Source organism: Athene cunicularia (genome assembly GCF_003259725.1).
Source record: "Athene cunicularia isolate RWA chromosome 4 unlocalized genomic scaffold, athCun1 chr4_part1, whole genome shotgun sequence".
Taxonomy (NCBI): domain Eukaryota; kingdom Metazoa; phylum Chordata; class Aves; order Strigiformes; family Strigidae; genus Athene; species Athene cunicularia.
The window spans coordinates 41,771,397-41,788,230 of NW_020799098.1; the positions used below are offsets into that span (position 1 = coordinate 41,771,397).

Consider the following 16,834-nt stretch of genomic DNA (forward strand, 5'->3'; position numbering starts at 1 on the left):
TGATGTGTCTTTGACAACTGTATGAGACTTACATTTTCCTAGTAGTTCAATTTTTTGTGAACTGAGGTTTCTTTATGGTGGTCTTGGTGATCTTTTAGCAAGTGGGATGGAACTGCTGCATGTGACAATACACCCACTGTAGTTTGTGAACCTGGATTTATGGAGACATTAAAATGTTAGGTACAGTCTTTTTAATGTTTTGTTTTAGAGAACAGTGAGATAAATTAAGACCTAGTAAATAATTCTAGTAATTTTTCTGCTCCGTCTATTATCTGAGATGGGGGGATCAATTTATTTACATGTTTCAGGTATGAATTTATAAGTTACAAACAAATTTACTAAAATCTTGAAAGCTACTTTAGTTTTTCTTTCTTGAAATTGTAGCCTAATACAGCTGATGACATAATTAGGATGTTATTTTTTGTTTAGGAAGATGATTTATAGAAAATCAAGTTAATAGTCTTATTTAATTACAGATCTCACTGATGCAGTTGAACACTACATAGCAGAATATTTATTTTTCTAAAATTCATGTATCATTTTTAAAATGTAGTTATATTTTATTGATGACTACTTTGGAGCTTTGATTTAGACAAATCATTAATGGAAAATGTAATCAAGTTTTTCAGTACCTTAAAGTACTGGACAACTACTGTAACATTTTAAAAGCGGTGTTAAAAATGTTAGGTGTGGAAGTAGTGTGAGAAATACTTTATTTTAAATGCTAGTAGAGTAACATTGATTGAATAGCATTTTTACTTAATGAGTGCAAATGGCCTCTGAATGACACTGTTTTATTCTATATGAGTAATTTGTCTCATTATGATGACTGTAATATTTTTCTCATTTGTTTTTTACTGCTTGCCTTTTCTAGGAAGTAGAGGTTGGTATACATCTTCTGTCTTTAATGATTCTGTGAATTTTTTGTGTATACATTGATTTGTTACATTTTACTAAAAGTAGGTTGTTTCTCCCTCTCCAGGATGATTATTTTCGTACATGGAGTCCGGGTAAACCATTTGATCAAGGTAAGATTCTGCTACTAGTTATTTATATTGGATAAAATTTAAGTATTTATGATCATCATTTTATATCTGTGATTTTTGCCAAGTTTGTATTGATTAGAGACAGAGATGGGAGCATTAGGAACCTCCAGAGTAGCTTAAAGTTTCCCTCATATAAGCAAGTTCCTGGGGTTTGGGAGGTTTAGTTTAAATTTATTTATATATTTAACTATAGCACTGTTGTGTTTTCAGTAGGACATTTGAAGAAAACCAGGTGTGCAATCTGATATTTGTCTTTTGCAGTTAAAAAAATTCCATTACAATGTTGAAAGTATATTTATATCTGGCTGATAAAAGAAGATCTAGAAAAAAACAGTTCTAGAAGTCTCTGTCATGTTCAAGTGATCTGTCTTGAGGCAAAACACAGATGGAGCTTTGAGAATGCTACAGTAGAACAATTTCAGCCTTAAGAGAAGTTTGAGCAAATGCAGCAAATTTTCACATGTAAACATTCTCTCCCAGGCATTGGAATTTAATACTTACTGTCAATATAATCCACCTCATGTATGTTGTTTCAAAGTGTATGACTACTCTTGTGAAACTATTGAGAATTTTTTTTTTTTTAATTGCTACAAGGAGAGCTTCAGAGACCAGTGGCACAAATGCAATAAAGAAACAGTGTAGGGGCTTGTACACAACAGACTGAGATAAAAACATGTTGCAAAAATAATGTTTATTAATTTAAAGAAATTTCTCCATAATGGATTCTAACTTTTAATGGAGATTTTATAATGAATTCTGTTTTACAACCACATCTCTTAGAGGTGGACTTTCCACCATCTTCTAAGTCTTTTTCACTTTAACTGAGGATTACTGTAGTAAGCCTGTGAAAGGAAATGCCTTAATTTCTTAAATGAATGAACCTGGCATGTTTTAGCAGTTTGTGGGAGAAGGAAGTAGAAGGAGAGGAAAAAAGTCACATTTATATTATCACTACTCTTTGAATTGTGGTGATTCTCTGCTGGTTTGTTGGAAATTTGTAAACGTTAATTTAGATCCATGGTAGCCTGAATATTTTAGAATCTGCCAATTTCACAGACCATGCTTCTCACCTCATTATATACTAATACATTAGGAAAAAGTACTTGACTTTAGTTCTTCTGACTTCTCAAAGATTCCTTTCTTTTGATGAAGTACTTCATCAAACAAGCAGCCTTATCACTTCACTACAAAGTACCTTTAGTCTATTCCTTCTTTTTTGTTGTTGTTGTTTTTTTATAGAGGGGCATAGTCTGCAAATACGTTTTTGCTATGAGAACTGGAATAAGTTATACATTAATGGAGGACTTTCTGGTGCAAAATCTTTCATCAGAAGACATTGAATTGAATACACTCTAGTTTTGCTCATGTTTTTTTGTTATTGCATACTTGGTCTGTTTTTTTTTGTTTTGTTTGTTTGTTTGTTTTTAATTGGTTGGTGTTTTTTCAGAAAATACACTGAAATACTATTTTTTCCCCAACACATTTACACTTTTATACACTCTGGCTTGTTCTATTACTCTTGACTTCTTTGAGGATCCTGATACTAAAGTTTGTAGAATACTTTTCTGAATTTACAAACAACCCAACTAAGAAAACAATATTAAGGTTATCTGTCCTACCTTGTTTGCAAAATGAACTGTGTATTGGGTAGTGAATATTTGAAAAGCATGCCTACCGAGTTTTCATATCCTTGTAAACTGAAAATTAACATTAAAAGATATCAGTGCATTTGGTGAGTAGTTTTATCTATATTTTACTGTGTAATTTATAGCTGAAAAACAAGTAATGCTACTTGGGAACACATTTACATAAGAACTACACTGAAGTTTTATTATTTAAAAATGTTCCTAGTGTCTTTAATTTGTCAGTCTATCATTTAAAGACTACCAGTTATTTTTACCTGCATACACTGCTTTTCACTTTTCCTGCAATAACTACTACAGTCTTCGTATTGAATTTAGCAATGATATTGAAATGAGCTCTATGTGAATGGATTTAATTTCTCAAGAATTAAACGTTTTCTAGACTCTGACATACAGATATTCTTTATTAATCAGAGTCTGGCATGCTGTTGTTATTTTTTTGAAGGTCTGTAAATAACATTACTGATTAGATCTGGGGGATACACTAAAAGATAGAAGAAGATTTCCTAGTCAAAATTTTGCTTTCCATGTTTGCAGAACTGTCTTCCTCTTACTTCTGGGTGTAATATGAAATGATTTTTTGAAACATAGCAAAATATTCCTGAGAATAAAATACAGCTGTGGAAATACCATGTACTTGTTCATACGTTCAGGTCTCTTTCATCAGATGGGAAAAGTGATCATGGGTGATATTTTGTGGGAAGAGCCATTCATACATTAAAAGTATGCTAACCTTGCAAATGTCGATTCCTTAGGAGTGAATGTAATGTTCATGATTTACTGAAGAAATCACATCTTTTATGATTTCCTGTGTTTGGGGAAATATAATAAAAGACATACATCACACTTGTTTTTCCCCTCTTATTATTTAATGATGTAGGAAAAAGTGAGAGTTGGTAGACTATAAAAACTAAGGTTTAGGTTTACATTCTGATAGTCTCTGTAAGTGTTGTTCCAGGGGTGTGCCATAAGCACAACACCAGTGCCATTCCGCTCCCGTTGTGTACCACTTCACTACTAAGTTTAAAAGAGATAAGGTTTAACTGTTAATTAGCTCTTCACCTCAGTAACAATACATGTAGAATTACGGGGTTTGCATTTTTTTTTTCTTTCACCAAAGTGAACTGTTCAAAACAATAAACAGGGACATCGTGAATGACTGACTGTGGAGTCCTGTGATCTATTAGGACTTGTTGCAAGCCAAGCAGTCTGTGTTAGAGAATCTTTACAAGGGTTTCCCCTTCAACCTTCTGTTAATGCCATTCTGGTTTGTGCAGTAGCTGCTCTCACAAGGGAGAGCATTTCATAAAATATGTTCTCCCAAATGAAAACATGAAACTCCTAAGTGAAGCACACATTTTTAAATTGTAGAGATAAACTTGCAGTCAGAGACTAAAATTGCTCACTAATGGTGGTGTTTAAACAAGTCTGTTGTGTTAAAGTTTGTAATAATACTCCTGAAGATACAGGCAGATAAGTTCTTTGAGGAGAGAAATAAATAATATCTGTAATTTATCACTCTCAGTGTTTTATTTATTTTAATTTTATCAATATTTGGCTTTTCAGAAACTTATAAATTTGTGAAAGTATGGAAACTTACTTACAGATTTATGAAAGTATGCAAGAAATCTTTTTTGCATTAAAAGAGCTGAAGTCCAGATATTTTTTTCTATTTATTATGAAAATAATGGATTATAACAATTATTAGTGCTGTTATAGGATTTTTTTTTTCTGATTTAAATTACAGCAGCTTTACATGATGAAATTACAAATAGATATTTGAAGTTCCAAAATCTATATATGAACAAAATATGAAGACCTTTAAATTGTATAAACCTCAGCTAACTAATAGAGGTGGTGCTGGAATATTTAGCTGTATGTCTGTGTTTTTAAATCATTAGTTATAATTTTAAAAAATACTCAATCTCTGTTATACCCCTTTGTCTTTTAGGCTGTGGCTTAGGGACCTGGTATACATGTAACTCCTTGCTGATACCACTAGTAGTCAGACAAATGGGGTTTTGTTTACATTCATTATTCTGTTTTACATTCATTATTCTGTGTATCTGTATTCTGCTTGAAATCAGCAATATATGGGGAACTTTTAAAAATTATTTTTAGCCAACATAGTAAACATAGTAATTTGCAGGTGGTATTTTTAAGGAACCAGTGCTTGCAATATAGGCATATCTTTGAGGTCTATGCATAGTTATTATTTTCCTAAGATTTATATTACTATTAAAGCATTTTGTGATATTTTAATAGATTTACTGTATATGGATATATGAATAATATATATTTTCATATAATATATTTTGTATTTCTTAATGCTAATATTTTGTTGTCATATTTGAAAAATCTGGTTCAAGGAGTCAATAGTTGTGCATATGATAGTAAAATGAGTGCCTAATAGAGTCTTAATTTGCTCTTCTATACTTGGTGTATTTTGAAAGGCTTTCTTATGTGAATATGATTAAGCATGTCCAAATTGCTTAGGTAGACAGATATGTGTAATTTCATTGGTAATAATGGTTAGAGAATGGTTATATGGAAATAGATGTCTAAATATTCCAGGACACTAGCCCTTACTATGAAAATGTATAGTGATATTTACTCCTGGGCTGCAAAATCTAAGCTATTTTGAAAGATGGAAAAATACTGATTGCAATCTACCAGTCCCATTCCTTTAAGAAACATCTGATATTTGTCCAAAGAGTACTTGTTCCCATTGAAGTCTTATTTGCTTATATACATATAAGATAGAAAAATGTATTTAAATAGATGTATATGATAGATATATACACACAAACTTAGTGTTTATGTATTTCTATAGATATCACAATGTAAATTCTTAATAAACCGTCATGTGGGGCAGGTGTTATTGTTGGAATAAATCTGAATGTTCTATTAATCGTAATTAGTTACTGCCAAAAGGCAGGTTTTGTCCTTTAAATGGTGCTGGAAACAAGCAGTTAGGATGTTTGTGTTTTGGAATATTCCAAGTTGAATAATTTAGTAGCTTTAATGTATGTTTTATCATTGTTTTCTCAAATTAAAAAAAAAAAAAAACAAACCCCAAAACACAGAACTTGTTAATACATTTTCCTCAGATACTACATTTACATCACATAAAAATATTCAGGATACTTTTGGTACGTTTTATTTTTAGACTACAGATGGTAGCAGAGCTTGGAGGTTGAAGATATTGAGTAAAACTGCATACACAAAGATACTGGCATAATTTTTTAAAGTGGAAGGAATGTTTTCCCTTGCTCAATAGAAATATCTTGGAGAAACAGTGAAGTATTTTCATGTAATGGAAAAAATATGAAATGACATCTCCATGGAGGATGAACACCCTGAAGGAATCATTGGTTTGTAGAGATATTTATAACATTTCTTGTAGACCATTCCACTGAATTATTTTTGGCTTTTATAGTATCAGGTTATATTAGATGTCTGTTTACAGCAGAAGTGTTGTAGATACCATTTAACAGCAGAAATAAATTTTGAAACAATTTAAAACACTTATATTTTAGTTCAGGCTTTGCCTTTTAGCTCTGTTTCATCTACCTAGTTCTGTAATAATTTGGGTAACTAAGGGTATGCAAATACATGCAAACACCTCTAATTTGTGACTACGTTTATACATTTGTACTGTGAACTGAAACCCACTTAGAGTCATATTCAATAAAATAATTTGATTCACTCATTTGCAAGCCCTGGGAAGTCATAAGGGAGTTTAATGTAGATCCATTAGTTGAAGACTGTAAAAACGGTTATGTAGATTTAACTTTGCTACATTTGATATGTGCACTCATGATCTAGTTTTTATATCACAACTATTGATGTTTTTAAACAAGAAACATATATCCATCTCTTTCAAGATAAATTGTAGTATTTTGCAATTAAAATGTATCACATATCACTTTAAATATAAATATATTAATAGTAAAAAAGCATGAAGCATTTTTAACATATTTTTATCCTGTTTGTTTTGAAATCCATAGTGTCCTCCTACAAAGACACCACTTCTTTATCTCAGCTAAGATTTTTATCTGGCAGTTTACAGCTTCAGGTATTTAGGTATGTTTAGGATTCCTGTTCACCAAGAAAATACGCCAAATCCTGTGTTAAACTGATTCCAACTGCTTTTTATTATTTTCAGCCAGCTCTCCTCAAAAAATACTTTGTAGATGCCTGAGGAATGCTTTAACGGTGCTTTTTCTTCATTACCTGATGCTGTGCTTTAGTGGTTCTTTTACTGTTTCTCTTCTATAAATTTCTTTACTGTGGAAACACCATGAAAGTTCACAGTCTTGACTCCTAACTCAGGCACGTAGGGTAGTATACATCTACTTTTCTAGTTGTGGATCTCTGATTGTTTCAGTATTTATTTTGTAGAATCATTGAATGGATTCTAAATTCTTACAGCTATTTTAAGAAAGGCTATATAAAGGATTTTTAGTGAGGCTAAATCCTGCCCATAATATGAGATGTTGCTTGCCTTCAGTAGAAGTTTAACCCCTTGTTCCTGCTTCCCTGCCACTCCTGCTTTATGCCCTCATGATGGACATCTGTAGATAGCTTTAAACTAAATTTCATTCATAAAAATGTCTTCATGGATGCAAACAAATGGATTGCCTCATGTATTGAAGTATAAGATCCTGTGAGATGGATATATATATAGAGATGGAGAGGTACAACCTTAAAAATTTCACAACAGGACATAACTAAAACTGCAAAAACTATCTGTAGGTCAGATAAAAGATGATTACTGGTCCTATAGAAAATACTTGTGGTAATAATAAACCCAGGTTGTTAGTAAAATACTCGCTGGTATTCATTAGACACTTTTTTTGAATTTATCTGCTAATACAAAAAATAAGTCTAAGCTAATTATTGTATTGTGTCAGGATGCTTTTTGGAGAGAAAGACCAGGTTTGGCTGTGGAACACCCTGTCTGAACTACTGCACGCTTTGCTGCTCTGAAGTCGCCTTATTTGACTTTGTATCTCCAGTTTTCCTTCCAAGCTGCTCTCCACTCCATCCTGTCCATGTACAGGGAATACACAACTTCTTCCTTTTCTGTGGTACATCAGGTGTGCTAGCTATGAGTCAGGACTCAGGTACATACTCAAAAGCAACTAAAATTGTAGATTTTTTTATTACAAGCCAGTAACTGGAGAACACCTATAGTTCTGCCTGTATTTCCAAATTACAGGCTTCTCTCAGTTTGGACACCAGGAGTGTTTCATGCAAAAATGAATCTAGTGATCCAAGAGATACCCTGGAAGGTGAATTTTTAATTGAGTTGGTCCAATTTCTTTATTACATTTACAATTTTACAGAAGATAAACTCTGAAGTTTTGGTTTTAATTTTTTTTCAACTGATTGCCACTTAAATCTACTTGGAACTTACACAGGTTTGGTATATTTGTGGTTGTTAGCTCGTAACAGTGAAACATCTTTAAATACTAGTGCTCTTTAGATATCTTCAGGAATTGTGTGATTTGTCAAAGCAGGCAATAGGGGTTATTCCCTTCTAGGTGTCTGTCTGCCTAGAGTTGTAACATAGGCATTTGACCTAATTATAAATATTTTAGTTAGAACGTTTAGATAATTTATATTTTTCTCCCCACATTGTCAAATGTGAAAACTCTATGGGCAAAGAAGACCTGCCTTTAGAACTAGAGGAATTAAACCACACACAGGATACACAAAGCATAGTTAAGTTTTGGTAAGTGTCGTAAAGCAAAATATCTACCTAGTTTGTACTTTGCACATCAGAAAATAATCACAAAACTTTGGAGGAGGGAAATAGAATTTAAGTCTGAAAACTTTGTGCTCAACCTTTTTTCCCCTTTCATTTTACTGGGAATGGAAAATCAGGAACATGTCAGAATGCACTCAACAGGTTCTGAAATAATGTTAATTTACTGTGGTTTCTGCCACAGAGATGATATCTATGTTATGTCTTGTGAATCTTGATTTCCTATTATATTCCCAATAAAAATGATGTTCTGGCTAATGTCAGTTTCCGCAAGTGCTAGCTATAAATTGACTTAAAGAAGAGATGATGGGAAGCTTTGCTGAATTGCTCTTACAAATTAGAATTATAAATAAATAGATCCATTAGTAATAATTGAATCAATTTTTGAATATTAATTGCTTCCTTAGCATGTGAGAATAACAAATCCATATCCATCTATAAAAGTTACCAAGTGATCCTAATTCTGTTCCATAATTTTACAGCAGAGAGCAAATTCTTTTTCATTTACAATATTAGTTCTTAGAGAAATAGTTGATGTTGCAAAGCATTTCATACTTCTGTGACAGTTATATTTTTCTGCTTGCTTAAATTTAATTAACATGACATTTGGTATTATTTTAGGCAAATATATGTACAAATGTAGGCATATAGGCAAATAACCTGTAGCAAGCACACTTTTCGAGTAGTAGGAGCTAAATAAAGCTGAATATTATCAAATTAATAAAGTTAAGATCAGACCTGCATTTCTAGAAGCTGGTTGTATCTGATTTTCTAGGAAGTCAGCTGATTCATTTAGCCACTAATAAAGAAATTATTTTTGGCAAGTCTTAAATAAACATATTACTTATGTCTACAGTCTCCTCACCATAGTGGAAACCATCACATATTTTTAATGACAATATAATTGTACTGTACAATCTACATTTTTACTTTGATTATGGAAAAAAAAATGCCTCTAGATATCATAATTATGAAGATATTTTAGTAAATGTGAATTGGATAACAACTCAGATTGATGTGTTTCATGCTGAAGAAAATATTTGAGAGGGAGATAAATGGCTCCACAGCGGTAAGTTGTCACGTGTGATATTTTTAGTGTGAACATTGTACTGTTTCATAGCTGATTATTTTAGCAGAAACAGAAAGGAATATGTGTTGTCAGAAAAAGTCAACATAATCTGAGCTGGGGTAAAGCAGGCACATTTTGTTAGGGATTGCTGAAAGATGCATTGAAGAATTACTCAATGGCATGTATTTCCTGAGTTAACTGTTATGTACTTTCCCTGGAATAAATTTATGCATTTTCATAGTAATTTAAGATATTTAGGATGAATCGATGTAGAGACTGGACATAGTCAGGTATGTCCCTGCATTGTAAGGAGAGTCCAGTTCTTCCCCAGCATGAAGAACTTCAGACTATGGTTTTGGAAAATGTTTTTCTTCTAATTTAGCCTACACTTTCCCTGAAAATTGTCCATTTATCTGTTCCAAATACGAAAACAGGTTTAAAAAAAGGGCAATCCATTTACATATTTTTGTAAATACCTAAATTTTTTTTAGTCCTATCAAAGCTGGGAAGATCACTATGCAACCCATGTTTACCATTTTTAAAAAGCAGGTTAATAATAAGAATGTGAGATTGTGCAAAATAGATTTATAGAAGTTAGATAAAAGAGAAAGACTTACACTGCTTTCCACAGTTTCTAGCAGCATTTCTTTCTGTATTTTATCCTCTGGCTTGATAAGATACAATGTCAATCAACACAGACATGACCCTTCAGGTAGTTGACTTTTCACATTCCAAAAATATGTGTTCTTGTATCAGTCGTTTATTTGGACTCTCCTTTGCTGTTGTAACTTACTGCAACTTTGCAAAATATTTTTCCAAGGACATACACTCTTCTGTGACTTCTGCATCACTAAAACTGGTTCAGTAACTAGTAAACTTTTACAATGTATTGGAAAAAGTCTAACCATGTATCACACTTAAGATGAGGAAAAAAGACCTCTGTAGGGGGTTCATAGCTGACAGAGAAAAAGAAGTTAATGTCAATGGCAAGACCATGAGTGTTGAATGTGCCTTTGAATCTGAACCATGGTCTTGTGGTTTTGGCACTCACAGCTCTGCTGGCTTACTTGCTCTGCCTACATAGCCTCTGTACTAACACAGTCCCATAGCCATTCTTGCTGTATAATGAATGTATGTCATACCTCAGTGACGAAGAGTTCCATGCAGGACATGGTAACTACGGAGTCAGCAAATACTGGAAGATTACATTGCTACGCTAAGGTTTGGATATACTCTAGAACTGAGTATGTGTCCTGACTTCCAGTCTAAGTGGTGTGTGTGTAATCCTTTGGTAGGAGAGGGCCCAGCCTAGCCCAGGAAATGATTCACTTTGGAAATTTCCAAAACAGTTCTCTTACCCAGACTCTCCTGTCAACCATTAGCTATAAATACCTTTGAGAAGTTAATGAACTCACTGGTATATTCTTCAATGTCTAGTTGGTAGAGATGGTGTCAAAAATCACTTGAAATTCTTCATTTCACTGCCGCTGAACAGAGCTGCCAATACAAAGTCTTACATCTTAAATATACAGCTGTGTGTACACAGTCACAAGTTTTGTTCAATACTTTGCTTTAATTTATAAAACAAACCCTGACCCTAAAAGAATCGGCCAATCAATCTTAACTTCTCTGTTTCATAGCAAATGAAGCAAACAATGTACATGCAGAATGTGTTGTTAGCCACATTTATGGGTGTCTTTCCGTTTCATAAGTTGTTAGGCTTTCTTCAAAGAAAATTCTTGGAGGATAAATATGGTCAGAACACAGCTGAGTCTGATATAACCATAGGGCCAGGAAGGTGTTGCCTTGCAGATATCTTGTTGTATTGCACAACTGATTTCTAATATTAAGTTCTCACCAGTGAACACCTTTCATTTAAAAGGTGCAATTGGTGAATGGGTGATCCACAAAAATGTATTTTTTCACACTGAATTCTAAGCAATCTGGTTTATATTTGGTGCAAAAAGCCTGTTAAATACATAAGGAACCTAATGAAGCATTGTTTTCTTCCCAACAGTTTTCTTTCTGATAGTGGTGTCAAAATCCAGCACTTACTTCTGTCATCACTTATGTGTTCAAAGACAATTTCTAATTTGATTTCCTATAGAGCTCTTTGGATTCCATTGATTATTTTGTTGTTGTTTTTTAAACCTTAAAGCTTTTCCATTTACTTACCTGTGTGGGTTTTTTTTGAAGGTATGTGTGGGGTGTGCGTACGCAGCTCCTTTTTTTTTTTTTTTTTTTTTAACAGAATCATTAACTCTGGCCCCTGGCCTTCTTTTTTTGCTGCAAAGTCATTCTGATTCCAACTAGGTGTCTTCCTTAGTATGATACCCATCTTTATGTTGTCATAAAGGCAAATTGTGATTGTACCGTCTCTCAGTTGTAAAGTTGGATTCTGCCTGTAACAATGCCAAAAAGATATGTTATGGCTTGCTAAATTTTGATGGAATTGTCAAAACACACCTTCAGATTCCCAAGAACTTGAGAAAAGAATTAACCATTTCAATGGCAGTGAAAAATTACACCGTCTCCTCCATTCACCCCTTTTCCTGAAATACATTTTCTACTTGATACTGAACTCTGCATCCTTATGTGATCCAGATTTTTCTTGCTTGTGTATTTTTGTTCCATAACCTATTCAGTTTCTGAAGGTGTGCCAATACCATATTCCACTATTGCTACCTTAGTGTCTCTACCAGGGAGCATTCTGGAAGAGGTACTTGGACCAGTACATTAAGTGATAATCCGTTCATGCTTATTAGGGGTTGACATTACATTTTGCCTGACTTTAAGCAGAGAAAGTATTTGACATGGATTCTAAAATCTTAAGTATATTGGAGAAGAATGCTGAATATACTGTATCCTAGTTCAGTCATTTTTTGCTGCACTTGCTTCCCATTTGTTTAGAGTTGTTTTAATCAGACTTACTTTGGATGACTCATTGTGGTTTTATGGCTGGTTTTGCTGTAGAAATAAAAATACCTGGAAGAGGAATGCATCTTTGCATATGTCTTATGCTGTAATTAATAAAATATTTCTTTTCTGCTTGAAGTATTATTGTATTAATGATTCCATCACTTTTCTGCTTTGTTGGTAATATGATGTATATATTTTGCACAGCTGAATATATTGTTAAGAAGGAAATAAAACTAAAAAAGTCACCGTTTAGACTATATTTAGTTATACTTAGCACCATAAAGTTACATGTTACAGCAGCAACTAATTATCAGCCTGGTGCCTCTTTCTTGGGTACACAGTTAGTCAGGCTTATGTTGATATCATCTTGCAGTTTAAATAGCGGTGTGGTTAAAACTTTGCTTTTGATCATGAAGAACAGAAGAAATATAGCTTTACTTTCAGAAAATACGTATGCAAATATATATTTTATAAGCACATGTGAAAAATAGGGTAAGAGAATTTCTGAAATACTACTGAAGAGTGGACAATAATATGCTAAAGTGAAGATGAACAATGGAAAACTGAATTCTATTTATTCTTATCTTTCTTGCTTGATTTTACAATTTAGAATTTTCAGTACTGTCTTCAAAGTGGGCTTTGATATTTAACTTAGTAGGGTGGGTTGTTTGGTGGGTTTTGGCGGTGTGTTTTTTTTCTTTTTTGGAGGGTGGTTAAACTTTTTTTTTTTTTTTTTTTAAAAAAAAAGCACATGCCTATAGGGCTAAAAAAATAGTGTTGGAATATTTAGATCTACCTGAAAGACACCATGGAGATCAGAGAAGGGAAAAGTTGATTGTTTCTTGTGAGAGCTTAAATAGGCAGAAACTTTTCTGTATTATGCTGTAGGCATGGTTACTCAAGAAATATGCTATACAAATTTAATAATAGTGAACAAATGGGATTATTTGGCTCTTCTAGTATTATGGCCAGGAATTAGTATTTGTAGTTCAAAGATGAGTTTGGATTTATGACTAAAGGACCAGGATGGAGTCCTACAAATCACTCACTTGCATATTTTTGTATACTTTTACTAAAATCTCATATGAGTTACAATTTCTTATTAAATTCAGACAGTGACATTGTTCACCGCTTAATGTTGAGTTGGAAGAACCCAGCTGTGTCTTAGTAAGCAGGAAAGGAAAGCTACTTTCAAGGTAGAAATAGCAGTATCTGGGGGTACAGTGAGAAAGTAGCAATTGTTTAAAGTATGTTATGGTGAGTACTTATCTACACAATAGCAGAATTTAGCGAATGGTTGATTTTCTTCTTCTCTAGGTTAATTTGCTTATGGACCAGCACATCACCATTTATGTCTTATTGAATTATTACTGTGCAGTGTAGCTTATTAAATGTTACTGTTTCATGGTCGGAATGACAAGAAATGGATTGAGTGGAAGTATGGGGTTTTTATTAGCATCCTGGCTTACAGCTTTTAAAAATATACTGTATTTGGGAGATGTAGCAGGCAACATCTGAATAAACAAATGTTCTAAACTCCTGATCAAATGTCATTTGCCTTTCTGACTTCTTTTTCATTACTTTTTGGCTTGCACCTTTACTGTGATTTCAGAAATGCAGTGACTTCTGAGCTATAAAAATCACAAACCTAATTTTGTTTAGAAGTGATGTGGCTGAAACGGAGAACTGTAGGCAACAGAATCCAATTCAAAATTGTTTTCTTTGGGAATTGGGTGCTCTGTATGACATAATGGGTATGCAAACTTCCTAAAAGTCCTAAACAAATTCTAATATTAAAAAAGTGTTTTCAACTACAGTAAAAGCCAGCAGCCTTTTATTGCCTTTGTTACAAATATTGACCAGGAGATAGTTGTATAGGGTATTTAGTATTTTTATAAATGAAAGCCAGTGGTATTGTATGAGACTATAAAGCAGTATTCATGTTCCATGAAGATCTGTTTTCCTTGGTAAGGAATTTTGCACCACTTCATTTTGCATTATTCTGGAGTGTACTGCATTTTATCCTGGTGAAAATAAGTGCCTGTCAGTCTAGCATGCTGAACAAGCAGTAGGCCAACCCTGCTCCACATACTTTGTGGACTGTGTGTGTGGTGTGTTTCTTATCTTAATTGCATGTTTCTAGATAATTGTTAATAATTTTCTAAAATTATTTTTAGCTTTAGATCCGGCTAAAGATCCATGTTTAAAGATGAAATGTAGTCGCCATAAGGTCTGTGTTGCACAGGATCAACAAACTGCTGTTTGCGTTAGTCATCGAAGGCTTACACACAGGTAAATATTTTAAAAGTTAATCCTATAGACCTTTTTTATAGTATTTGTGACTGACTGTAAACCATAAATACACTATAATTAGATATTGAACAACATGTGAGCAGAGGAGTGGATTTTAGAAGGAATTATGTATGCATAATTTGATTGGAATGTTTAATATTTTTGGATTTTGATAGACTGGTAGGTTGGAGGGTGTACATATTTATCTCAAGCTGCTGATACAAATACATGGTGCAGGTACCAAATGAATATAATGATTATGATAATGTCCTGCTGCTGTACATTACTTTGATTTCATCACTTCGTATAGGAACCTAGGGAACTCAAAACTGCCTGTTAGAGTGTAAATATATGTATGTAGTTTAAAAAAGAGTTGTTTTTTTTTTTTTAGGGTTTGGTTTTTGGGTTTTTTTTTGTTCTTCTATGCATTCCAATTTTCCTTGCGTTCTGGACAGGTTAAATACAAGAAACAAATATATGATAAAGTTATTCTGGAATCCAAATGTAGATGATTTTTAGTCCTACCTTTTTTGGGAGAACAGTTCCAGATGCTCTATTTATGTAGGTCTTAAAGTGGCAAAATATTAATGTACTTCTGGGGCAGAAAGTGAATGTGTAGCGGCCTGAACCTTACGCTTAGTTGAGTCATGAGATTTGTTGTTTGCTGAGGAGATGGAGTCCAGTTGCATTTTTGATTTGGGATTGTTCACTTTTTTTTTGCACTAAGTTGTGGGAAACAGAGCATAGTAGAAAGGCTAAACTTCAATAACTTGATTGAAATAAGTGTGCGTTAAAGTGCTTTGCTCAGTAGAGGCTGAAAAGAGCTAAGGAAAGTAAGAGACTTTCTTGTCTGAGGATCATTTCAAGCTTTTTAGAGAGCCAGTACAGTTTTATGAATGATACAAAGAATGTTCTTCCGAGTGTCTGGTTGTTAAATACACCCATCTGTAGCTTTTCAACAAGCAAGATAGTGCATAGTGAAACGAAAAGTTTAAACTATTCTTGATCTGCAGCTGCAGCTAATTAACACAAAAGCTCTACATTATTTGTAGAGCTAAACTCTATCAAACGATCTCAGTCTAGAGCTAGACATTTTTGTTAAAGTATTATATGAGGTGCAAGAATTACCGTCAGACAAAGCTAGGTAGTCTAATTTCAACTGCATGTGAGCTTTCAGGGGAATATGTCAGTGTCAACTGTGAGAAGACAACACAATCATTGAAAACTGAAAAAATGACATCTCCAAGTTAAGTATACATGCAGCAGGTAAGGCCTGAAACCTCTTCTAGACTAGATAAAGGTCCTTACAGTGGTTGAATTAATAAATGTATTGGCATCTACCTTCATACCTATATTATTCCTCCCACAGCCCCTGGCACACTTTTAGAAAAGTAATATTTTAAAAGCCAAAGCTTGTCTGAATATGATACAGTCTCATAACGGAAAACTTTGGAATGACAACAACTTGGTGATTGTAAAAAGCACTGCAAGTCTGATCTTGTAGGCTAAATGAAGCAGTTCTCTACATACCTGTCCTGAGCCAGGACAGGGATTTCCCAAGTTGAGCTCTCCCTGTTTCCACAAATTACCAGATTGAAGGAGAAATCAGTTACTTTGTGCTTTCTTTCTAAAGAGGTTTCTTCATGCAATCTCTGACCTTTCTGTTGTATGGTGGGATAAGAGTATGAATAGCATATTCACAAGCAGTCATGTCTGCTGGTCTCTTTACCACTATTAATTTCTTTAGCCCAAGATTTTATTCCTTCACTGATATCTAAAATTTGCGTATTGATTTTTAACAGAGCCATCTGTTTTTCAAGTTCCCAAAGGACTGATCCATTCCTTTATAAGTCTTGATAAAAATTAAATGAGAAAGATTATATTATCAACTGTCAGGTTATATTATCTACGTGTATCCATTTCTAATATATCAGTTGTGTGTATTCAATTTACTGGGGATAAATCTTCACAAAATTTCATCCCAGTAATTTCTCTTTCTACTTTGTCTGTGTGCGTGCATGTGTTCTTCAAAGATTAGATAATTTGAATAAATTCTTTCTACTTTTTTTTTTTTTTTTTTTTATTTTTTTTT

The 16,834-nt window shown here is 33.3% G+C and overlaps 1 protein-coding gene across 1 annotated transcript in view; it reads left to right on the forward strand.

Annotated features, from left to right (window-relative positions):
• The first annotated feature begins 982 nt into the window (after positions 1-982).
• Positions 983-16,834, forward strand: part of SPOCK3 (SPARC (osteonectin), cwcv and kazal like domains proteoglycan 3) — a 135,285-nt gene continuing 119,433 nt past the window's right edge. The window contains exons 1-2 of the mRNA XM_026847039.1: positions 983-1,028; positions 14,628-14,742. Of these exons, the coding sequence (XP_026702840.1) occupies positions 14,660-14,742 (83 nt within the window). The 5' untranslated portion in view covers positions 983-1,028; positions 14,628-14,659. The remainder of the gene's footprint in view (positions 1,029-14,627; positions 14,743-16,834) is intronic.